Source organism: Ranitomeya imitator, chromosome 3 (assembly GCF_032444005.1).
Source record: "Ranitomeya imitator isolate aRanImi1 chromosome 3, aRanImi1.pri, whole genome shotgun sequence".
Classification (NCBI taxonomy): domain Eukaryota; kingdom Metazoa; phylum Chordata; class Amphibia; order Anura; family Dendrobatidae; genus Ranitomeya; species Ranitomeya imitator.
In genome coordinates, this window is record NC_091284.1 from 116,685,534 (window position 1) to 116,712,392 (window position 26,859).

Consider the following 26,859-nt stretch of genomic DNA (forward strand, 5'->3'; position numbering starts at 1 on the left):
AGAGAAGTTAGAACTGGAAATAAAACCTCCCCAAATCTCAAATCAATGATGCTGAAATATCCCTACAATATAGAATACTAAAATATACTGGCTGGCTCGTTTTTTGCCATAGTGTAGGGCTGTCAGGAGGATCTACTTGTTTTTTATATGAACCATATTTGTTTTTGGGGAGGATGCAATTTATTTCTAGTTTAATAATGCATACTTTATCTTTGCATCTGAAGCGACCAGAATATTCCCATGTAATCACTTGGTTAGAGGCCGGATTAGGGTCATCTTATCACAGTGTAGACGTTTTCAGAAGTATTTTTTAAAAAAAGATAAAAGTCGGAAAACTTATGCTTTCTCTATGTAGCTGTCACTGTCAGACTTTATTAAAGGGAATTTGTCGCCAGATTTTTGCTACCCCATCTGAAAGTGGCACAATGTACAGAATGAGACCCTGATTACAGTGATGTATCATGTACTGTACTGGGTGCTAAAGTTTTGATTAAAAACTGCTTTATTTGCTGCAGAGCTGAATACTGAGATCTTTATAACCCGCCCATACCACTGATTAGCAGCTTTCAGTGTGCACTGTGCATAGGCAGAAAGCTGCCAATCAGTGGTGTGGGTGGAGTTGGACTATCTGGCAGCGAGCGTACTAGTCTTCTAATGATGATCTCCTGCTGCTAAAACAGTGATTTTATGAAAACTACAGCAAGTGGCCCAGTAGGAAACACATCGCCAGAATCAGGGCCTCTGTCTCTACGTTATGTTGCTCTCAGATGGGTTGGCAGAAAACTGATGCCAGTTTCCCTTAAAGCCACTATTCTGAGGCAATGTAAAAAGATTCCCTTTTAGTTGATCCATCGTGTAGCAGAATGTATGTTTGGGTTAATTTTGGTCAAAAATAATTCTTCAGCAGTGGCTAAGGATTGGTAGTGCGAATATTGCTGAACTGGAGTGATTGTGACTTCTGAGGATAGTGGACATATATTGTTACCGCACTTTCATTTGGATGCGCCCATTTTAATTCAAGTGCAATGTACCCTTTTATTCTCCTTCACCAGGGGAGTAAGAGTGATGACACCGAGCTTCGTTACTCCTCCCAATATGAAGAACGACTTGACCCATTCTCCTCCTTTAGCAAGAAGGTAAGTTCTTCGGTCAGCTATCGTCACACATCAATTTCTAATTTTCATACACCTTATTTCCCGAAAACTTTGGAGTCTGGTTAGGATTTGGTTAGGATTTTGGCTCAGACTTTTGGTGTCACTAAATATTTCTCCCGATAAATAATTGTTAGCCAACATAAATCTGAGCCAACGGGAATTTCTCACAAGCCATTGTGGCTGGACGGTTCTACCTGTAGTAGACACTTCAGACATGGCCATATAGACTGATTCTGTGGATACTTATGGACCAGGGAGCTGTAAAAGGCCGTGGGCGGGAGGCACATTGTGAGGAGAGTCCTGATAGTCAATGGACGGAGTGCTCAGAGTGATGTCTAGATGGTGGTAAGAGTTGCCTGCTGCTTTTCTGCTTTATGAACATCTCAGACGACCACTTATTGATGGATTGTTCCATCACGAATATCCTTTTATGGCATATTTATATTATATAGTGGGTCTTGGGAGACCTCTCCTATGAGCCAGAAACTGGAGCCAAGAACAGAGAGCAGCCCATGCTTTAGAGGAGTCAGACCACCCATGAGCAACCATTGATCTAAATTGTAACCGTGTACTATAACATTTCACTTGCAGGGACAAATATATGTCTGGCTTAAAGGGGTGTGATCATCTTTTGTCTGCAGGAGTATACCATTCCTCTGCCTCCCAGCTACCTGGTTCCTTGGGAGCCGTGCTCTGCTGAAGCCTGATAGTTCAGACCAGCATCATGGTTTATCTGTAGATCTGAACTGCCTACTCTCCGGTGCTACAACAGACGCAGCTTTGCTTTTACAGCATGTTAGCCAGCTTCTGAGCTCCACCAACTTTATGTCAAGCGTTTTGCAATCATGCACTCCCTACATTATAATACCATTGCTTTCAACCAGCTTCCTGACATTGTGTAGCAAAGGTCTATTTAATGTGATTATAGGCATCTTATTTTACTTCATTCTTCATCAGCTCATGTTTTATGCCCATTTAGATGTCAGTCAAGGTTATTTCAGGACGAGAATATTCGTGTATGTGATCACTACTAAACCTACTCATAAAATATTGTTATTAATTTTTAATACTTGTGTTTTGATGTTTGATTGCGCAGGCCGAGTTCTGAAATGTAAGCAGAGGTTTATAGATCTTTTTCCACAATAATAAGCGTGCAGATTTACTTAGTGGTCTCAGTGTTTCTAACATAAAACCACAGGATGTTTCCAAAAAGATTTTTGATGGAATGTGTTTCCGAGATTTGTGTATACAGAAGACATTTGTCTTTCCATACGCAGTATAAAAGCTTTTCCTTTACCATTTATTGCCCTTTATTGATTGTTGCACTTAAATTGTTATTTACTAATTTTCTCAATCAACCAATGAATTTTCTAAACCCAACCTGGCACAAACTCAGACGTTGAAACTACCGCTGGTATATTAAGGAAAAATCTACTTATGGCTTCCGCACCATCAAGAAGGATGAACAGTGAGCTCTAGTTTGTTTGTTTTTTCCTTCCCCATGTCCTCCTACCAGAAGAAGCCTTTTTACTTCTAGTTCATAATAAAGAAAAAATCTAAACTCCTTTATGAACGTCCTATTAATTCATAATGTATAAAATCTTGTGTTGCTGTTTATGATCTCTATGAAACATCATGGTTTCATACCTGAGCACCTCTTCACAGACGTACACGTTCACACATTACAGTTTTGATGAAAAGTTTTATATTTTTTTTTAAGTTAATCTTGGAGTGGAGCTTAAACGGAGGAGTATAATTAATAACTTTATAACTTTTTTAGGATCCACTTTGTTTTTGCTAATAAATAGACCTTTAAGATAATTTCTCAGGGAATTGTACTTGTGTCCATAAATCAACTGAATTAAAGAGGTTGTACAACATTCCCAAAAAAAATCTGCAGTGCAGTTAGATTTTTACCCCTGAGGAAGCCACAAGCTTCCATATTATCAGGGGCAGGATTACAATGATGGGTAACACCTCTATACACAGCTGATAACATAGGATCCACCAATCACAATAGGCGATGTCACAGCAGACCCTGCTCCACTGTATCTTCACAATGACCTTTGCACAGGAGCATTAGACACTTCAATGCAAAAGATACGGTCAGAGTCAGACCAATATGGCTATGTACATGTGTTATTTCCTTAAACAACAGGAAGTAAGGGTCTCAGACACACCTGTGGCTAGTATGAAAATTGCAAGATTTTGTTTTTTTATTTTTAATATAGATTGTGCTATCTAAAAAAGAAAAACATTTAAAAAAAATACTTTTTTTTACCAAAAAGGCAGAAAGAGGCTGAACTTGATGGACTTAAGTCTTTTTTCATCCTGTGTAACTATTTAAAATACATGTAACACAAAAACCTGATTTAAACAATAGGTCATTTGTTGATGATGGCGGTCCTTTAAGTAGTGTTAAATATTAGAAAAAAATGGCTGCCTATGTCTAGCCACACCTGATCAGGAGTTGTGTTTGGTATTATAGCTCAGTCTCATGGAAGTGAATAGGGTTGAGGAGCCATATCACATACAGACTGTGCATAGGATCAGTGCTGCTTCTGGAAGAAAGCACCCTGGACAACACCTGTAAGTAGCAGACACAGAAACATTAGTGACCATGTCATCCACAGCAACCAACATCAATGCTTAAAGGGGTATTTCAGTTAAAGGGGTAATTTGGTTGGAAGAAGGTGTGAGGGGTTGAAACACTTAGCTGCTTCCTCAGGTAGACACAGGAACCGTCCAGGTAGAAAATTACCTGCTGGTTTATTGGGCATGACATAAACCTTGGCAGGGTTCAGCAAAATAAGCAGAGCCTTGCTGGCATAAAGGCAAAACAAACAAAAACACAGTCCTTATGAGTCCATTCCCTGCATGGTTTACCTGCAGTTATCCTGCACAGTCCTTAGCTCCTCCAGTTCCATGCTCTCACAAGACTTAACACACACACACTGACTCTCATGGCCAGGTATTTAACACCCATGTGATGGTCACATGACCTTGACCTCACACAGGTCTTGTCAGGACTCTACATGTGGAGATACGGGGGACCTCTGCTCACCCGCTCTATGAAGGTCCACTAAAACCAGCCCATAACATAGGTTCCTCCGTGCTGGAGGCAAAAACATTCTGGTTTCACATCACTGACCGCAGTATGCGCAGTGACACGTTTCTCCCCTCATACACTGTGCCAGTGACTCTGTCACAAAGTTAATACCTTTCTGCAGGATAGGATGGAGCGGCAGCGCTCCGTATGTTCAACCACTGCTTCCATTAATTCAACTGCCACTCCATTAATTCTCTATAGGAGTGCTGCAGAAAGCTGAACACAGCACTCTGGTGGTCCCATAGGAATGAATCAAGCAGTAGTCAAGCATGAGCATTGCACTCACCAATGCTTTTTTCACTTGCTTTATTAGACGCTGTGCGGCTCACAGCTGTAGTCCGTACCTTGCCCATGTCTCCCGTGCCTGAGCCGCGCAGCGTCTAATAAAGCAAGTGAAAACCGCATTGGTGAGTGCCATCCATTATTTTCTTCGGTTATTGTGGATTTCCTGCATGTTTTTTTTCCATATGGATTGAGCACCTACAGCGGTGTATTTAGGGGCTATATAGCGTTCATGAGTTAGTGTGTGTAACCTCATTTCATCACTTTGAGGTAAAGGCGACGCAGTGGTGCCAAACACTCTTCAGCTGTTGGCTTATTAAGCATGAGCATTGCCTCTCCATTCGAACTAGTGTAAAAGTGCCCTCTTATAGCAATTGGTAGGCCCCACTTTGGAGGTTGTCGCTAATCTGTTTTGATAGGTGATAACTTCTTCCATCTTGAATATCCCTTTCATGTTGAAAGAAACCATTTTGAGGCACTAATACATTAGGTCCTCCAGTACTAAGGGTGGTTTCACATTTGCGTTTTTTTTTTTGCGTTTTTGCGGTAAAAAACGCAAAAAAGCATGCATTTTTTCCCCTATATTTAACATTAAAAACGCATGCGTTTTTTTGTATGCGTTTTGACGCGTTTTTGCAACGCATGCGTTTTTTTCTGTATGCGTTGTGTTGCAGAAATGCAACTTGTAGTATTTTTAGCGGCGTTTTTTTTTGCCGCAAAAAAACGCATGCTTTTTTTGCGGCAAAAAAATGCATTGCTGTCTATGTAAAAGCATGCGTTTTTAACTACATGCGTTTGCATGCGTTAAAAACGCATGCGTTTTTAAAAAAAAAACAAAAAAAAAACACAATGATAAACCACCCCACACCATAAAATTGATAAAGGGATCCTAACCCTACCCCTAACCCTAATCCCTTTAAGGGTAGGGTTAGGTGTAGGGTTAGGGGTTAGGGTTAGGATCCCTACCCCTAACCCTAGCTCTTTCTGTTTATAGAGGGTTTTTTACTTTATTTTGATGATTGGCAGCTGTCACACATTTATCTGCATGCGTTTAAAAAACGCATGTAAACGCGTCAAAACGCCGCATTTTTTCACCACATGCAAAAACGCATGCGTCAAAAAAATGCAGCGTTTGCACGCGTTTACATGCGTTTTTTCACCATGCGTTTTTTTTTTTGAAACGCATGCGTTTTGAAACGCAAGTGTGAAACCAGCCTAATTGTGGTTTTGTTTCTGTTCATTTCTAACCACTTAGTTTACTGAAAGCTATTTGTTATTATTTCCATAATTGCCTAAGATCTGTGTATTTGTTGTCAGCTTTCTTGAAACTTATGTGAAAGAATGACCCCCTCCCCCAATCTATCATATTTTGTACAGGCCACCGGGACAGGACTTACAGAACTATGAGACCCTTTACTTTGCTGGTGACAATCTGCGGGTCTGCAGCTCGAGACGGAGCAGGTTGTATAGTGACAGCAGTGCTGATTCTGAGGGGTCCTTATCAGGTAGCCCCATTACAACATCATAATAGGCCCAGGGCCCCTCCTGAGCTTGGCTGCCAGTATCTGAATGTACTCCATCTGCTGATGTCACCTCCATTCACAATAACACACAATACCTCCTTTGATTAACTCAACTAAGTCCCTTTCAGGCTTTTCCTTTTGATAAATTTGCAAAGTAGATTTTTTTTTCAGAGAAACCAATTATTACGCACACAGAACAACATGAATAACGTTAAACAGGCCCTTGACCTATGTAATAATGACAGCGCTGATATCTATTTATGTTCATGATTCAGTTTGAGCCATAAATGAAGGTTAATGGCAGAGGCATTGCTAGGGGCAAAAAAGATCTTGTTTTGCCATCACCCTCCCCAAAAAACGTAACACCATAGAAAACACAATGATAAGTCTATGTATAGGTAATTTAGTAGATGGAGCCTGCAGTCCTATGTAACACTAGCGATAACACATAGTAATAACTCTCAGGGGACAGATAAAGATAAATCTGTTGGCTGTTGCCTGCAGTCCTATGTAACACCACGTATAACACACAGTAATAACTAAGTGTGTAGTGATGTAGTAATGTCACCTGCAGTCCTATGTAATACTAGAGATAACACAGTGATAACTGTCAGTGGACAGATAAAGTTTGCTTTGTCTGTTGCCTGCAGTCCCATGTAACACCACAGACAACACACACTGATGAATCCGTTTTCAGATAATGTAGTAGTTGTCATATGCAGCCCTATGTAACACCACAGATTACACAATCATACTTATGTGAGTACAGATACTGTAATAATGTCACCTGCAGTCCTATGTAACACTACAGATAACACCGTGATGACTCCATGGAGGGACATAAAATTAAATGTGTTGTCTGTTTCCTGCAGTCCTATGTAACAGCACAGTAAACATGATAACTCTGTACAAATAATGTAGAATGACCTGCAGTCCTATGTAGCACCACCGATAACTATCTGAGTACAGATAAACCTGCAGGTGACATTACTACATTATGTGCCACCATATTTTCTAATGTAATGTGGTCGGGCACAACAGACTGGCCTAGAGGACACATATATACGGGAGTTTAGCACATTAAGCAGAAGCATTACATGTCACCAGCACAAGTCATGCTGAAAGAAGTGTAGACAGCCCATCAGCACTCGGCACTGTGCTCGAAGTACGTGTAGTGCAGAAAGCCCTCCAGGAATATTTTGACATCACCCGGCGGTGTGGACCATAGATTGAGGAATACACTCATGATCCAGGGCACACCAGAGAGAGTGTTGGTGAACGGTTGATACTCTGAATGGTCTTCAGTTAAGTGATGCACCCAAAGGTTCAGTGCGGAGTCCTCCATTACTCAGCTTATTAATGATATAGAAGGCTAGATTAATGGTGTTGTTCCTATTTTTACAGATGTCATGCTATGCAGTATAGTGCAGTCTATTGAAGATGTTCCTAAGTTAAAGATAATTCATACAAACTGAATATTTGGGCATTTATTTGCAAGAGGAGTCTCAACGTGGAAAAATATAAAGTTATGTGTTTTGGGCACTAACAATATAGGGCCATCATATGTTCTAGGGGGAGTAAATCTAGGAAAGTCACTAATAAGGAAGGATTTGGGTACACTTGTACAATTACATAAAAAAGCTGGGATCCTGTGTAAAATCTAAAGAAAACAAAATTGCAATGGTTGGAAATCTCTCCCAGCCATATGTTATTCACAACAGAACATAGGACACAAATCAGAAGATAAACGGTGGACATTTTTGCATTTCATTTAAATAAAATACTAATTTAGAAATTGATGGCAGCAAAAAAGTTGTGGCAGGGCCATGTCTACCATTGTGTAGCATCCTCTCTTCTTTTTACAACAGTCTATAGACATCTGGAAAGTTAGGAGACTAATTGCTGGAGTTTTGGGGAATGAACGTGTCACAACTCTGTTGTCGGGTGTCCCGGGGCCATGGGCTTCTTACCTATCCCTAACGCTAGGGGTGCCCTAGCTCGCCCTGTTCCAAGGATTACTTCTGATGGTGAAGATGCTGGGGCCACATACCTTGCCTTAGCTCCTGAATCCACCCTCAGTCTGTACCCTTCCCCCACCAAGGGAAGAGGGGAGTAGTTGTGCACTGTAATACACCAACCAGACTAACAAGGTAATACGAACAGGGATAAAGGAAAATACCAATCATACAAATATACACACACAAACAAAAGAAGTAAACAATGGGAAGTGGAGGATTGGGTTACACCAAAGTAGGAGAAGAAAGGGAATTATCGAGCACTTAAAACCAATCAACAGTCACAGATAAATCCACCAAACACCTTCTCCAATAATAACCACCAATAATCTCCAGCCATGCAGCATAAGCTACTCTGCCAAAGAGTGCTAGCCAGGGCGCAGATTATATAGGAGATGCGAGTAGCTAATAGTGCACAGCCGGGAGCCTTAATGCAGGAAAGCTTCCTGGAGCTCTCAACTGAGCAGATGAACCCCTGCACTGCTAAAAGAAACTTACACCATTTGATATTCTAATTCTAGCTGTTCAACTCTCCTGGGTTTTTGCCTGATTTTTCATTTTATAATGCGCTGAATTTCTTTTGTTGGTGAAAGGTCTGGATTGCAGTTGACCGGGTCATCATCCCAAATTTTTACCTGCTGTTGTGATGGATGCAGTATGTGGTCTATTATTGTGTTGCTGAAATATGCAAGACCTCCCCTGAAATAGATGTTATATGGATTGGAACATATATTGTTCTAAAAACCTCCATGTAATACTCTGCAATGATGGCGCCTTTCAAGGTGTGTAAGGTGCTCATGCCATAGACACTAATGCAACCTCATACCATCAGAGATGCAGGCTTTAGAGACATCTATAAATTTATAGAAGTACATAATTCCCCATGCATAAAATATGTATCAAAAGCTTTTTCCATGTGAAACCCCTTAAAAGAAAAGGGGACACTCCCTCAAATTGGAGAAAGATTCAGAAGAGGCCAGGCTTCTTTGCCATGAGAACTGTTGAAATGTGGAATAGTCTACCTCCGGAGCTGGTCACATTCTTGTTCTGAATGTTGATGTAGTTGATCAAGACTAAGGATCTGGATGAAAAGAACTTATTCATTCGGGCAGATTGGTACAAGTATTATGGTTGTTCCTATATCCCTTTCTTCCCTTTATCTTTTCCCATCCATCAGTTGAATTTGAAAGATGTTCGGTTTTTTTCAACTATACTATGTGATTATGTATCCTAAATATGTTTACCTGAGCTCTTACTATAGTCCTGTCCACTGTAGACACCAACATTGCTGTAATATCAAGTTCTGCCAAAAAAACACTGAGTTGTCCTCCTGTGTGAAGTTATTCTATTATTCCGTTCAACTGGATGCGAGTTATCCTGGTTTCCGGCATAGCCAGTAGATGCTCAATTCAAAGACCAGCCATTAAAGTGCCCATAGTGATTGTTTTCCAGCTTTCTACTCACACTGCATGGCATTAAGAGAGAAATGCATCTAATGTGAATTATAAAATTCTACATAATTATTTTTTTCCATTCTGCCATAAATATAAGGATCTTTGCATACATCTCGACCAACTTGTGTAGTGACATCAAAGGGACATCATTGAGAACTTAAAAGTGTTGGCAGGAATTAGATAACCTTTTTATCCATACAGTGGGCAATTCTTGTCCATGGGCTACATGACGCCAAGCTGCAATGCCAAACACATACGTAGGCATGTTGGCAATATCAATACCAATTCAGTACCAGACATTGCCCATGGACAGATGAGGCACCATTTATGATAAAATAAAAGAGAGAAAAAAAACCTGTTTTTCTTATTAAGACAACCCTGTACAATTTCTAGTTCTTAGTAGGAATAAAAAGGGTTTTTTTTTGTCTTTTATTTTCCCATAAACAGTGCCACACCTTTCCATGGGACAATTTCTAGTTCTTTATTCTATTTTGAGGGGAAATCTGTTCACCCTTTATGATGGCTCCTACACCAGATCCCGTGTTCTTTCCTGTACAGAAGTTTCTGTATCTGAAACTTTAACAGTTTGCTTTCATATTGCAGGAACGTCAAAGAAAGTATCTCAGCCTAAGTCCATGGGATAAAGCAACCCTCAGCATGGTGAGTACTTCTACGTGAATAGATCAGACAGTAATTTAAGGACTTTTCATCATTCACACAATATATTTAAATGATACAAGAGACCTACAGGCTCTTAAGAGATATTTTACTATATATTTTGTATGGACAAAAAGAAACAAACTTTTTTTTAGCACTATTCACATCAGAAACATCCCCTTCCAGATTATTGCCACCACAGCCTTCACTTAATCACCAACATATCTGACCCCCATTGCCATAGGCAAAAGGCTGGATTTGGTCTATGTAATACATAGATGGCGCAGGTGATACAGAGTTTGTTTTTAGTTTTAGTTAAAGATTTTATGGAACAGAATATAAAAGACCGCTTTACAATGAATGAAATCATCATAAGGGGTCCGGTTAATTAATACGCCTAGAGAGCTGATTGTACTGGTAGAGATGGAGATTTCCACCTAGCTACTACGTGCATTTTGGTGGCCATGTTGACAAAATGTATGAGGCAATGAGTTCTGTTAGTAGTATTAATAGGTTTCTCTAACAATACCATTAGCATGGTCGAGGGGCAGAATGTCTGTCCAATGAGAACAGTAATTAAAGAGGCAAAGTTTCTCTGTAGGACTCTCACAATGGGGCACTGCCATTAAGTATTCCACATATCACCTGATTAGTCAGTCTCCAAAGCAGCAATTAGAAACTAAAGAATAAAATGTAGTGGGTATAGATGAGTGAATTTGATTGGGTCCCTGCTTATTCGGCAAGCTATAACACTTACCGAAGAAGCTGCATCAGGAACCCGGATACCTGGAGAGCTCCCGATAATCAACTGTTCAGCTCCGCAGCTGCATGTGTCTCGGTTGTGTGACAGTCACAGCACACAGGCTCTCCATGCTTGTACTGTGACTGTCACACAAGCGCGACACATGCAGCTGCGGCGCCGAACAGCTGATTATCGGGAGCGCTTCAGGAAGCCGGGTTCCCAATGCAGCTTCTTCGGTAAGCGTTATAGCTTGCCGAATAAGCAGGGTCCCAATCAAAGTCACTCATCTCTACTAGTGGGAACATCATCCTCCAATGTAGGAGCTTCAGGAATGTTTCAGTAAACTGACTTAATTACTACCGACATAGAGGGTATCACAGCCATGCCAACATGTTTCAAGTGAAATAGTCTGTCTGAAATCCGTCTTCCACTGCTCCGTCTCTCTCTGTTCTACAGTTAAATAGTGAGTACAAGAAGGATATCACACCTCGGCTAAAAGGATCAGAAATGCAGGTTATTTGGCACTCTGTGCTACCCCATAAAGAAGGTTTAGTAGGAAGTGAATTAAAGGGGTTCTCAGAGAATGAGATAAAATGCCATCCCTGATATAATTCAACCTGTAGACTGTCCTGGTCATATGTCAGCATGGGCAGCAGAACAAAGACTTACAGCTCCTGAGACCTGTGTCTCAACCGACAAGATCTGTATCACACATACCTAAGTCGGCTGCGTGAGCACAGCTGTCATATGTAAAGAAATATATCTCTTGCCTACTGAGAACAAGAGGCGGGGGAGATGGAGTTATGTCCAGCTTTACCCTCCTCAATATTTATCTGTTTTTCAGTTGGGCACATGTAGTCTCTGTAGTGTAAGGCAATGCTATAAAGCTTCCAGACTGACGGAGGAAGATGTAGCACAATGTGGGTTAAAACCTATTTATTCATATATTGCAGCCGTGCTTCTGACTGGTTATGTGTGATACTGCTCTTGTCAGCTGAGACTCCAGTCTCAGGAGCTGTATATCTTCAGTCTGCAGCCTGTCCTGATATGTGACTAGGACAAACTGCAGTTTGCATGATATCAGGGACTACATTTTATCGCATTTCATAAGAGAGAATCAAAGGAAGCTTTTTTTCTATAAAAATAGTAAAGCTTTATTTATAACAATACTGACAATTTTAAAATGCTTAAAAAATACCAGCACATAACACCGTAATGCAAGTGCACAAAACACAAAAGTGCAAACAAAGACACCAGAAAAACTGTATTGAGACACCCTGCATGGATCATTCATGTCCCATATAGGTATAATACAATTATGCATGTGGTGCAGACATCTTGTTCACCAACACGTCCATCAGAAGGAAGAGTATTCATGTATGAAGATCACCTGCACTGTGGCATTACTCCGTATCAAAAATAACAATCCTATGATAGACACATGAGGGCAACAGGTCTCACCTAATGCAGGGTGGGTCTCAGCACGTACCCCAAGAGCACGTACCGCTGTGCTCTGCTTTAGGGCCGGCGCTGACACAGTCAGTGCGGGAAGCTGACGGCGGGGGACGTGACAGACATCGGAATGTGAGTATGTACTTGTGACGCCCAGGAGACCGGGATACCCAGCACCGGACCAATGGAGTCTGTCTCTTGAGGGGGATGTCACGGGTGGCTTGACCCGGTGCTGTGGCCTCAGGCAATGCACAGTGTAAGGGGTATCGTGAGGGGACAGGCACTTACTTGATCAGCAGCAGGTTCTCCCAGCGGTGACGATCCCGATCCTGGATAGATGGGTATTGTCCAAATGAAAGACTGAGGTACTGAAACGTTTAACCAGTTTACTTTAACATAAAAGGATTTACAACCAGTCCTGTCACCGGAGTCTGTATGGGAACTCTGAGTTACTTTGACCCTGCCGGGGTCTTCGCCTCTTATTGTACGCAATTTCTGTGTGGCCCTGCTGCTGTATGTGAACTGGCTGCCGGCCCAATCTGTCCCCTCCGGGTCCTGGTTCGACGGGCAACCCGAGTCCTTTTATCGGCTTACCCCCTCCAGGAGTACCGCTGAACTCTGTGTCTGTTGCTGCGTCCGGCCCTAGTGAAGCTGATATCACCTCACGTTTTTCCGGTTGCTGTATTATATATAATGAATACAGCCACGGATCCGGTATCCGTCTTTGCGCCTGTTCTGGGTAGTGATTAATGCTACCCGGTTCTCACAATGTCCTTTTTCTCTATCCCTCTTCTCCTCAGGCCGGTGATTTAGGCCTGGTAACAGTCACAGGGCTGTTAGAGATTCAACTGTATGACCTCTCACTTTCAGCTCCTTAGCCCAACTGCCATTTCTTCTCTCAGACCAGAATGGATCAAGGGGAGTCTCTGGAGCTCCCCCTTCTGGCCGGAGGTGGTAGTGCAGTCTTGCTATTTTAGTATTTGTACTTACTGTCAGTAACTATTTTTGTGGCAAATACCCCTAGGGGTGCCACATTCCCCCTTAGTTAAGAACAGTACTCCGGGACTGTGGGACAATAACATTTTGAAATAACAATTAATATGTACAGAGTCTTAAAAATGAAAAGTTACAAAAACCACTCAAGGAAACAAAAATAGAGTTCTGTAAAAAGTCACTTCAAATAGCGTCCATTAACCCTTGTCAGGCTGCATAATTTTACAACCTTAACATGCTGCATAGGTACAATTGTACCTTCACATATACCTCCACTGTGGGAAGACTTTACTTGGTTTCAGAAACTAAAGTTCATTCAGCTACAAATGTTATGCTGATATCTATTGTTCAGTGTTGTTACTGGTCACTTATGTTGCTGTCAATTAAGTTAATTCAAACTGGGAGTGGCTTCTACTTGTCTTCCTGCCTCCCTCCTCTCATTAGCCATTTTGCTGTTCATCTCATTGCTGTGAGCACACATTTCTAGGCTTGTGAAGTCTTCAATTTCTTGGAAACGAAGGTAGGAAAGTCTCACAGCATCTAACAGCCAGTTATACCTTTATTCTCATTATGTGGGGACAGAACAGTCAAATTGTCTTTCAGCCTGGACTTGGCTTACATATATTTTGTATGAAACTTATCACTATAGGTATAATTTTTATACGAAAAATGGATAATAATTAGTATCTACATATTGTTTTACGATGTTTTATTTATATTCAGCACAAAATACGAAGCCAAAATTCATCTAGCAAGTCATCATGAGTGATAGTAATGCTGGATCTAGTTTCCGCCATAATCCAAGAAAACGTGTTTGCAGGTTAGTATAATTTTGTGAAAAGCCAATAATGTAGTATTTCGGAAAATTATTTATTTTACATTTTTTCATATTTACAGATTTACGTCTGACGAAATAATGCGAATGCTAGAAGAATCTGATTCTGAGCATGAGGATGAACCATATGTTCCATCTGATGATGAAAACTATGTACCACAAGTGGATGTTACTGAAGAAGATTCAGACATTGAACAAGAAATGGTCATAGAGCATGAAAATGAATACGAATCAGACGAAAGTGTTGAGGATGATTCTGTGCCTCAAAGTGCAGGCGACATTTGGACTGCTAAGGATGAAACTCAATGGTGCAGTAATCCACTGCCAAATGCACAAACAAAATCTCGTAATGTCCTACGACAAAGAGGTGGCCCTGCAGCAATCAGCAACCTATATACAGCAAAAGAGCTATTCAAGTCCATCATGACTCCCGAGATGTGTGACATCATATTACGGGAAACGAATCGAAAGGCCAAGAGAGTTTGTGATGCTTACAACAACGAACTGGTACAACGTTTTCCTGATTCTTCCAAACGGCCACCACAAAAAACATTCAAGCAATTTACTGAAACTGAACTTCATGCATTTTTGGGCATACTGATTGCTGCTGGTGTGCACAGAGCCAACAAAGAGAATCTGGAGGAAATGTGGAATGTTGCTGCTCTGCCTCTTATACGTGCAGCCATGTCTCGTGACCGCTTCAAGATGATACTCAGATTTATCAGGTTTGACAACGAAAATACACGTGCAGAACGTGTGCAAACAGATAAAGCTGCACCAATACGGGACATCTGGACAATGCTGAACAGTAATCTGGAGAGAGCCTACAAGCCATATCATTGTATCACCGTCGACGAGCAATTATTTCCATTTAGAGGTCATACTAAATTTACCCAGTATATACCTTCAAAACCAGCTAAATATGGCATAAAGATTTTCTGGGCTTGTGACTCATCAAATGCCTACCCTTTACAAGGTCAGCTCTACACTGGGAAACCAACTGATGGTCCTCGACAAGTAAACATTGGAGAACGAACAGTATTGGACCTAGTGAGCTCGTATAAAGGCTCTGGAAGAAATGTCACCACCGATAACTTCTTTACAACCATGGAACTAGCTAAGGTATTGAACTCCTGGAACATGACACTAGTTGGTACAGTGAGAAAAAACAAAAGGTTCCTACCTAACAACATGCAGCCTGCCAAAGAAAGGCCTGTATACTCGACAAATTTTGCCTACAATCATGATGCAACAGTCTGTTCATATGTACCAAAGAAGAACAAATCAGTCGTGCTTCTATCATCTATGCACATGACGGGAGAAGTTGAAGAGACACTAGCAGCCAAGCCAGAGATAATAAAATACTACAACATAACAAAAGGTGGCGTTGATGTTATGGATAAAATGTTGGGAGAGTACACTGTGAAACGACGAACATCACGTTGGACTTTGGCATTTTTCTACAATATGATTGATGTCAGTGGGTTAGCATCCTACATCATCTACAGAGAACACAATCCAAGCTTCAGGGCAAAGGATCAACGAAGAAAGTTCCTGAAAGATCTCGCAAATCAGCTGTGTATGATTGCAATTGAAGATCGTAGTACAAACAAAATGATAATGAGAAACCATTTTCTTCGAGGTGCAGTAGAAATGGTGCTTGGACGATGCATTGTGGTAGCATCGCAGCCAGCAGCTGGCCCCAAAATACCTCATGGTAGTCGTGGACCCTCCCCTGTTGTTGGTAGTTGCTATGTCTGCAGAGACCTGAGGCGAAAACAACGCAAGACTAGAAAGTCTTGTGTGGTTTGTGTGAAACCCATTTGCGATGAACACTCTGTAGCAAAGCCAACATGCATTACTTGCAAAGAAAATCAATAAAAAAAAGTTTCTTACATTTTCTTTTATAATGTAAATGAACAGTTTTTTACTTGTTTATAATAGTTAAATAGCATTATCATTAAAAAAAAATTTATGCTTTTTCCCTTGCATTATCTTCATTCAAAATATATGAGGTACATTTGTACCTATGCAGCTTGTTATGGATGCAAAAAGATCTCGACCCCTTATCTCGGAAGCGGGTGGAGATATTTTATTGAAATTTGGCCAATATATTCTGGACCAAAAATGTAGAGATGTCACGAAATTTCAGCCCTCTACGTCTTTTCAAAAAAAAGTTATTGCAATTTTAAAACGGAATAGTTACAATTGTACCTATTCAGCCGGATAAGGGTTAATACAGTTCTATCCTTGAAGGTATTAGGAAAGGCACTGTACTTAGTGTCCAGGAATTTAGTTCCATTTTTCCAACGGAGTTATCAATATAAAGTCTAAAGAAAGTTCAAAAAGAGCAAAAAGCAAAGTTCAAAAAGCAGTCTTTCCGGAGCTTTGATTTAGTGCCTCCGGGCTGATAAAAAGTTCAAGAATATGCAAGAAGTTCATACAGACAAGTCTCTGTAGGCACTGGGCTTAAACGTTGCAGACTGATAACAATGACTATACTACATTTTCTGTTTAACTATATACGGCATAACATATATACAATTCACATTATGAGCTTTATAGTTGGTAATCTGCATACCTGGCCGGTAATTGACCCTGGGTACTACGCTGTGATCTACGTAATAGCGGTGTCTCTTCATGTGGTGTACTACTGTCTACTGCGGATGTAGTATCTGCCCGCTCTGCTAAAGATAATTCCACGACTATGGAGTTGGCAAGTCCACCGTGAATGGGATTACTCTGACCAGGAATCTGTTCTTCCTGGCCTGGAACCTCCTGTAGTACGGGGTCAGCCTCTTCCTGTCTTGGGACTTCTGGTATTGGGTTCGGTGTTGGGTAAAAGGCCACCATGGGAACCACTACTGCACCATGGTATGTTAGTAGGGTTTTGGGAAAGTCTCCTATACAGGTATGATACACTTCCTCTTCTTTTTCCTTTACTGGTTGAACCTGTATGGGTTGAATAACTTCTGGTTCTGGCTGGACAACGTCTGGCTCTTTCAATGCTTCCGGACATAATTTAAGATTGTCTCTTGACACTAGTACAGATGTTAAGCCTCCGTTTTTGCTAATGAGACACATTTTCGGATTATCCACTCTTGTTGGTAAAACTGTGTAGGGTACGGCTTCCCACTGATTGTCCAGTTTATTGGTTCGACGATTTCTCTTGAGCACTTGGTCACCCGGTCTTAATGGGGTCGCTAGAGCATTCTGGTTGAAAGTTCGCTCTTGTCTTTCTCTAGTTTGCTGAAGGCTTCTTTCCACACTCTCTTGCACTTGGCGATACTGCTTTTGCCGTATGATATCCCAATTGGAGTCTTGAACTTCTGCGTCTGGTTTCAGAATTCCCATTTCTAGATCGATTGGTAATTGGCCGGGTCTTGCACGCATAAGGTAAGCTGGGGTGCAGTTGGTGGAGCTCACCGGGACATGATTATACAGATCCACCAAGTCAGGCAATTTCTCTGGCCATTGATTCCTTTCTGTCTCAGGTAAAGTCTTTAGTAGGTCTATTACAATATGGTTCATCTTCTCGCATAAGCCGTTTGTTTGTGGATGATAGGCCGTCGTCCGGATCTTTTTGCAACCATACATATTACAGAATTCTCTGAAGATCTCTGATTCAAAGGCTGTACCTTGGTCGGTGAGAACCTGTTCCGGATATCCATGGGGTCTACAAAAGTACGTTTGGAACACTTTGGCTGCTGTTTTTGCTGTCAGATCTTTTACGGGTACTACTACCAAGAAACGTGAATAATGGTCCACGATGGTCAAGGCATAGACATAGCCGGACCGGCTTGGTGTCAACTTCACGTGGTCCATGGCTACAAGTTCAAGTGGTTGTTTGGTGATTATGGGCTGCAGTGGTGCTCTTTGGTTCTTTTGATCGTTTCTTCTGAGGTTGCACGGGCCACAATTTCTGCACCACTGTTCGATTGATTTTCTCATCCCGACCCAATAAAATCTTTCTCTTAGAAGTACTTCTAACTTTTTCCAACCGAAGTGACCAGCACCATTATGGTAAGCTTCGAAGACCATCTTCACATCTTGTTTAGGCACAATAATCTGCCAAACCAATTCATGTGTTTTCGGATTGGTGTATCTTCTACAGAGCTTCCCTTGATACAGGAACATTTTGCCTCTCTCTTTCCAGAGTTGATGCGTCTCTTCTGGGGCATCCTCATCGGGATATGCGCTTTGCTCAGTCAACAGTTCCTTCACCAACTTCACAGCCGGATTGCTGTCTTGGGTGTCAGCCCATCTATGGTGTGCTAACGGATTAAAATTCACCTCTTGTTGTTTCTGATAGGTACTTGACTGATGATGTTTTGCCTTTGGACGATGGAAGGCTGGTAGTTCAATTTCTTCAAGCTCCCCCGTTTCCTCTTCTACATCTCTCAAGTGTGGCATCCGGGATAGGGCATCGGCATTTCCATTCTTGCGACGTGCTCGATACTTGATTATGAAGTTGTAATTAGATAACCGGGCTATCCATCGCTGTTCTAACGCACCTAATTTGGCTGTGTCCAGGTGGGTCAACGGATTGTTGTCAGTATAGACAATAAATTCTGCAGCGGCCAGATAGTGTTTGAAACGCTCCGTCACAGCCCAAACTACTGCCAATAGTTCCAATTTGAAGGAGCTGTAATTTTCTGAATTTCTTTCAGTAGGCCGGAGCTTTCTACTTGCAAAGGCGATGACTTTCTCCCGACCTTCTTGCTTTTGTGACAGCACCGCTCCTAGTCCCACATTACTGGCATCGGTGTAGAGGATGAAAGGTTTATGGTAATCTGGGTATGCCAGAACCTCTTCTCCGGTTAGTGCCTTCTTTAGTTGTTCAAAGGAGTCTTCCCTTTTGTCGTTCCACTGAAAAGGAGGGTTTCGGTTTGAAGGTTTCTTCGTCTGCCCTACCAAGGTGTCTTGCAAGGGTGCTGCCAACTTGGTAAATCCTTTTATAAATCTGCGATAGTAACCCACCAATCCCAGGAATTGTCTCACTTCTTTTGCGCTGGTAGGTCTTGGCCAATCCCTTATGGCGCTTATTTTCTCGGGATCTGGTGCTACTCCCTCCGAACTCACGATGTGTCCCAGGTACTGTACCTTTGGCTTGAGAAGGTGACATTTGGATGGCTTGACTTTCATGCCATACCTGGATAAGGCTTCAAACACTTCTGCCAGGTCTATTAAGTGTTGTTCGTAAGTCTTTGAGTAGACGATCACATCATCTAGGTACAGGAGGACGGTCTCGAAGTTCTTGTGTCCGAGGCAGCATTCCATCAGCCGCTGGAAGGTACCGGATGCGTTGCAGAGTCCGAACGGCATGCGATTAAATTCACATAGACCCATTGGTGTGGTGAATGCCGTCTTTTCCTTATCTCTCTCAGCCACAGGGACTTGCCAATACCCGCTTGTTAAGTCTAAGGTGGAAAAATAATTAGCAGATTTCAAAGCAGTTAAGGACTCTTCTATCCTAGGCAAGGGGTAGGCGTCTTTATGGGTGATGTTATTAATCTTCCGGTAGTCTACGCACATTCTCATGGTTCCGTCCTTTTTTTTGACAATCACTAGAGGGGCCGCCCAGGGGCTACAGCTGTCTCTTATTACCCCGGCCTGTTTCATTTCCCTCAGCATATCTTTTGCACATTGATAGTGAGCGGGCGGTATGGGTCTATATCTTTCTTTTATTGGGGGATGGTCACCTGTGGGGATTGTGTGTTCTACCCCTTCTATCCGTCCGAAGTCCAATGGGTGTTTACTGAAGACTTGTTCATATTCCGTCACTAGCCTATACACCCCTTGTTTTTGATGGGTAGGTGTTGAATTTATGCCCACGTGTAGCTGTTGGCACCAATCCTCAATTTCTCCATCTGAGCCATTGCCTTCCACCTGACAGGTTGGTTCTAAGGGCTCAATGGTTGTGATGGCATTGTTGTCAACAGTATATAGCTTTGCCATTGTAGCATACCTTGGCAAAGTGACCTCTTCCTCTCCACAGTTCAAAAGTCGTACCGGCACTCGTCCCCGGTGTACCTCGACTATCCCTCGTGCTGTGAGTATAGTGGGCCTGCTGTCGGTGTACACTGGTTCTATTAAGGCTTGATAATCTCGTCCCTTAGTACCAATGGCTGCTCTACACCATACCAGCATTTCTGTTTTTGGTGGGATTACAATAGACGTTGGATCACTTACCCTCACACTGCCGATTTCTCCACCTGCAACTTCTACCTGTTGCCTTAACATCAATACTTTTATTTCCCTCCGGAGAACTCTCTGCTGGCAGGATTGGGCAGTTTCAGCAATTTGCTGTAAGACAGAAATGACTTCGGAAAAGCAGTTCTCTAACACATTCATTCCTATCAATACAGTTGGTTCACAGTTCCGCCGGTCAACATCAACAACAATTATACCCTGTTTCTTCAGTTCTACTTTACCAATCTTTATGGTCATCTCCCTGAATCCTAGTTTCGGTACCAACTTACCATTACTGGCCCATATATCTAGTTCAACATCAGAGGGCCCTTTATCAATATCTGCATCAGCCCAGTACCTCTTATAAAGGATATACGGTATAGATGAAATCTGGGAACCTGTGTCCAGCAAAGCGTTGAGGGGAATTCCGTCCAGCACGATAGGGATAATGGGTCGTCCTCCGATGTACCTGTCGTGCCAGGGTGTTGGGCCTTGAAAGTTCATTCCTGCGAAGCGGCCCGCATTCCCAGGGGATTCCCGTTTAAATCACAATCTCGTGCAAAGTGGCCCGGCTGCTGGCAACGGCGGCAAATGGGCTGTCCATCCGGTTGGTAGCGGTCGCGGGGTCGTCCTCTCCATGTCGGGTATCTCCGGGGTCTCATCCATGGAACATCCTCTCTACAGTTTGCCAACTCCATCTTGTGTCCTCTCATGTCCTGCATGGTTTTAGCCATTGAAGCAACAACATCAGCTAAAGAGTCAAGCTTTTGTTGAAGAGCCTCATTAGTACTGGGCCCCAGGGGCTTAGCAATGGCCCCAGACATAGCTGATGTCACTGGCACTCCCTGTTGTTGAGGTGCCTCTGCCATGGGTTGCGCAGGATCCTGATCCCGAGGTGCCTCTGCCAGCTGGAGACGTATAGCGCTCTCCTTTAATTGGGCAAATGTCAATTCAGGGTTCTTAAAAACAAGCATGCTCACATGCCCCCGGTGAGAAGGGGTGTAGAGTCCCTCAATAAATTGATCTCTTAGCAGTTTATCCGCTCCGGTGTTAAAAATGGGTTCAGCCAGTGTAAGTGATTTAAGGGCTTCCTGCAGGTTTAAGGCAAAGTCTCTCACGCCCTCATTAGCTTTTTGTTTGCAATTAAAGAATCGTATTTTAGCTTTGCTGCTGGCCGTGGTTTCAAATGTAGCTTTTAATCCAGCAAATATGCGTTCAACAGTGCCTTTTAGATCAGCTGCCCATGCTGTGACTTCTCGCTTAGCATGGCCACTTAACTGCATCATCAGGAGACTAACACGCTGAACTTCACCCACAGGGAACATGTCAAAATGGGCCAGCATCTTTTCTCTGAAATCGTCAAGGGTATTAGGCTCACCTTCATACATTGGAAGCCATGGGCCACCCGGGGTATATGGCATCAGCACCGGCATGATGGGCGCCACTCCTTGCACCGCTGCGCTGCCGGACTCTCTATTGACACTCTGTCTTTCAGCTGCATTAGCGTTGCCGGGTGCTGCGGCGTCTCCGTGCTGCGACATACTGTGCCCCCTTAGTTAATCCGGACCCTTCCGGTCCTCCGCTTCCGTCGGGATAGTGTAGATTCGTTCCGCTGTGCAGCAGGATCGATTTTCCCCTTGCTCTGACGTCAGAGCGCTCAGCTTGGTGCCGCCCACAATGACACGCCCCCTGCTGCTCCCACCCACCGCGCTCTGTAATGGCGGATTCTGAAGTTTTTCAGTTAGACTGGGGCTCAGGTGATGGCGTAGCTCAATTAACAGTCTCGTGCCTAACGGTTATGAAGTGATTACCTCAGGGGATGGCGGCCATCTTTACTCCATTATAACCAATGGGGAAAAGTCACTTTCAATAGTTTTCAATGGGGAATGGATTTTTCTTTAATAAAGTCAATTTTCAAGATTTTTCATCCCAGTTTTCACAGTTTTGGGCTCCAATCACGGCACACAATACCCGGTATACGGGCTGGCTAGATCCTGTTCGTGACGCCAATTGTGACGCCCAGGAGACCGGGATACCCAGCACCGGACCAATGGAGTCTGTCTCTTGAGGGGGATGTCACGGGTGGCTTGACCCGGTGCTGTGGCCTCAGGCAATGCACAGTGTAAGGGGTATCGTGAGGGGACAGGCACTTACTTGATCAGCAGCAGGTTCTCCCAGCGGTGACGATCCCGATCCTGGATAGATGGCTATTGTCCAAATGAAAGACTGAGGTACTGAAACGTTTAACCAGTTTACTTTAACATAAAAGGATTTACAACCAGTCCTGTCACCGGAGTCTGTATGGGAACTCTGAGTTACTTTGACCCTGCCGGGGTCTTCGCCTCTTATTGTACGCAATTTCTGTGTGGCCCTGCTGCTGTATGTGAACTGGCTGCCGGCCCAATCTGTCCCCTCCGGGTCCTGGTTCGACGGGCAACCCGAGTCCTTTTATCGGCTTACCCCCTCCAGGAGTACCGCTGAACTCTGTGTCTGTTGCTGCGTCCGGCCCTAGTGAAGCTGATATCACCTCACGTTTTTCCGGTTGCTGTATTATATATAATGAATACAGCCACGGATCCGGTATCTGTCTTTGCGCCTGTTCTGGGTAGTGATTAATGCTACCCGGTTCTCACAATGTCCTTTTTCTCTATCCCTCTTCTCCTCAGGCCGGTGATTTAGGCCTGGTAACAGTCACAGGGCTGTTAGAGATTCAACTGTATGACCTCTCACTTTCAGCTCCTTAGCCCAACTGCCATTTCTTCTCTCAGACCAGAATGGATCAAGGGGAGTCTCTGGAGCTCCCCCTTCTGGCCGGAGGTGGTAGTGCAGTCTTGCTATTTTAGTATTTGTACTTACTGTCAGTAACTATTTTTGTGGCAAATACCCCTAGGGGTGCCACATACTGTTTTTTGTTTTTTTTTACTTTTACAATGGTAACCAGGGTAAATATCGGGTTACTAAGCTCGGCCCTGCACTTAGTAACCAGATGTTTAGCCTGGTTACCCGGGGACTTCGGCATCGTTGAAGACCGTTTCAACGATGCCGAAGTCGTTCCCCTGATCGTTGGTCGCTGGAGAGAGCTGTCTGTGTGACAGCTCCCCAGCGACCACACAACGACTTACCAATGATCACGGCCAGGTCGTATCGCTGGTTGTGATCGTTGGTAAGTCGTTTAGTGTAACGGTACTTGAGGTGTGAGGAGCTTTGGTTACAATCCACTCAGGAAGAGGACCAAAGACCTGTAGTCATTAAACAACGATCTGATACTGATGTAAAAATGGAATGAAGACACAATGGGCATCTGTACCATCTAGTGAGTAGTTTATAGATAATTTTTTCCTGTGCAAAACAGGCAGTGGGGAGATTGTGTGAAAGGTCTTATCTACTATATAATTGTCTAAGGGTCACTTCCATCTGTCTGCCTGTCTTTCTGTCACAGATATTCATTGGCCGCGGCCTCTGTCTGTCATGAAAAAACAGCCACGACCAATCAACGACGGGCACAGTCCGGAAGAAAATGGCCGCTCCTTCCTCCCCGCAGTCAGTGCCCGGCGCCCGCATACTCCCCTCTGGTCAGCGCTCACACAGGGTTAATGGCAGCGTTGACCGTGGTGTAACCCACTCCATTAATGCTGCTATTAACCCTGTGTGACCAACTTTTTACTATTCATGCTGCCTATGCAGCATGAATAGTAAAAAGATCTAATGTTAAAAATAATAAAAAAAAATAAAAAATCGTTATATACTCACCGTCCGTCGGCCCCTCGGATCCACAACAGGCCTTTCCTGCTTGCGGCACTCCGGTAACCAGTCCATGCTGTGATCTCGCGAGATGATGAAGTAGTGGTCTCGCGAGACCGCTACTTCACCATCTCGCGAGACCGCAATGCACTCTTCAGACCGGAGCGCGCGAGGAGCGTCGGTAACCGCTTCGATCCGGGGGCCAACGGAGGGTGAGTATATCACTATTTTTTATTTTAATTCTTTTTTTTAACAGGGATATGGTGCCCACATTGCTATAGACTGCGTGGGCTGTGCAATATATTACGTGGGCTGTGCAATATATTACGTGGGCTGGGCAATATACTACGTGGGCTGGGCAATATACTACGTGGGCTGCGCAATATACAATGTGGGCTGCGCAATATACAACGTGGGCTGCGCAATATACAACGTGAGCTGCGCAATATACTACGTGGGCTGCGCAATATACTACATGGGCTGCGCAATATACTACGTGGGCTGCGCAATATACTAGGTGGGCTGCACAATATACTACGTGGCCTGCGCAATATATTATGTGGGCTGTGCAATATATTACGTGGGCTGGGCAATATAGTACGTGGGCTGGGCAATATACTACGTGGGCTGCACAATATATTACGCGGGCTGGGCAATATACTACGTGGGCTGCGCAATATATTACGCGGGCTGGGCAATATACTACGTGAGCTGCGCAATATACTACGTGAGCTGCGCAATATACAACGTGGGCTGCACAATATACAATGTGGGCTGCGCAATATACAATGTGGGCTGCGCAATATACAACGTGGGCTGCGCAATATACTACGTGGGCTGCGCAATATACTACGTGGGCTGCGCAATATACTACGTGGGCTGCGCAATATACTACATGAGCTGCGCAATATACAACGTGGGCTGCGCAATATACAACGTGGGCTGCGCAATATTCAACGTGGGCTGCGCAATATACAACGTGGGCTGCGCAATATACAACGTGGGCTGCGCAATATACTACGTGGGCTGCGCAATATACTACGTGGGCTGCGCAATGTACTGCGTGGGCTGCGCAATGTACTGCGTGGGCTGCGCAATGTACAGTGTGGGCTGCGCAATGCACAGTGTGGGCTGCGCAATGTACTGCGTGGGCTGTGCAATATACTACGTGGGCTGTGCTATACACTACGCATATATATTCTAGAATACCCGATGTGTTAGAATCGGGCTACCATCTAGTCTTTACATAATCGTCTTTCTCTATGATCTCACGAAACTCTCCTTCCCAGGAGCTAATGTAGACTGTAGGATCCCTATCTAGGTGCATTTACACTGCATGATTATCGGGAACAAGCAGTCCTAGGAATGCTCATTTCCCTGTTAATTTTGCAGTGTAAACAGGCTGCAAATCACTCCATTAAAGCCCTCATTAGTCAGATGAAATGATCTTTTGTGATATGAACAAAGGACCATCATTGTCGGCAGCTCATTCTTCTGTGTTAACAGGACCTGCCCTACCAAGAACAATTTCAGCCTATGTGCCCTGAACCACTTTTCACTGACAGTTCAGTGCATGTCTGAATTGTGGACTGCCTGTGTAATCAGGTTATTAAACGACCACCGCCTGTCAGACATGTGGGCTGTCGTTTAATTCTGCACATTGTTCTGTTTAAATTAACCTTAAAGTGAATGTTCTCATATACGGTAACTACGGACCAAGTTTTCAAAGACAGTCAGAGATTTAACGATCAAGAGTCTTGGGATCTGTTTAGTTATGAAAGCCTGCACTAACTAAGAAAGGTTGACTTCCGTGTCCTGTGCCTGGAGGGTCTAACACGTACAGACCTTGGAATTATGGAGAATGTGGCATATCCCAGTATCCAAGGAGGATACAAGAATTCTGTCTGCCTTCCACCTTCAGGAAAAAGAAGAGATAGAGAATATAGGCAGTAATCCAATATATCTTGAAGGATGTTCCTTGAAAGTCAAAGGTTCTCAAATACATCTGAGGAGGTTTGATCAGCTCAAAGTGCCGAGAGTCTGTTAAGACCCAAAGTAAACAAACAGTTTTCATTCTTTTGTGGACATACATAATTTTGGTTTCATAGGAGCTTACAGTCAAATATCCTGATCAGCATGGCTGCTTGATGATATCTCCTAATCTCAGGCTGAATAGCCCCTCATGATTTAGGCTTAGAGAAGTTCCAATTTGGTACTTTGTCTAGATTTCACCAACAAACTTTGTTATGGTATGTTTAAGTTTAGTGAGGACATATGGTGCGTAAATAGCAGTGCCTAAACTTAAAGCTAAAAAATAAATGTGAAAGATTATTAAAAAAGGATTACATCTATTATTGTACTGAATTAGTAACAGTACACTGTACAAGAGGGAGGGAATTTAGTGAGTATAAGATGTGAAAGAGGACCTGGGCTCCCAAGTATTTAACTGATATAGTTTGCTGTTGAAATAATTTTTTTGAGTTGAGATTGTGTACAAAGGGGAAATGAAATATTTTATAGTATAAATTTAGAACAATTTACCCTGAAGTTACTTGAGTGTCCAGATGGACAATCATGGATGGGAGTGAAATCTGTGGTTGTGTGATATATAAGAGTAACTCCGTGTACGGGGCAGCCGTATTTTGCATCCTCGTAACATTGACTTCACTTATATGTGTTCTATGAAAATTACAAATTAGAGTGGACACAC

The 26,859-nt window shown here is 43.1% G+C and overlaps 2 protein-coding genes across 2 annotated transcripts in view; both read left to right on the forward strand.

Moving 5' to 3' along the window:
* Positions 1-26,859, forward strand: part of CUX1 (cut like homeobox 1) — a 484,034-nt gene that overhangs the window by 432,489 nt on the left and 24,686 nt on the right. The window contains exons 19-20 of the mRNA XM_069761315.1: positions 1,053-1,136; positions 10,141-10,197. Of these exons, the coding sequence (XP_069617416.1) occupies positions 1,053-1,136; positions 10,141-10,197 (141 nt within the window). The remainder of the gene's footprint in view (positions 1-1,052; positions 1,137-10,140; positions 10,198-26,859) is intronic.
* On the forward strand, positions 13,850-25,894 carry LOC138671464 (piggyBac transposable element-derived protein 4-like). The gene is made up of 4 exons (XM_069759645.1): positions 13,850-13,901; positions 14,105-14,201; positions 14,279-16,080; positions 25,836-25,894. Exons 2-4 carry the CDS (start codon positions 14,143-14,145, stop codon positions 25,892-25,894), a joined length of 1,920 nt encoding a protein of 639 aa, XP_069615746.1. The 5' UTR covers positions 13,850-13,901; positions 14,105-14,142.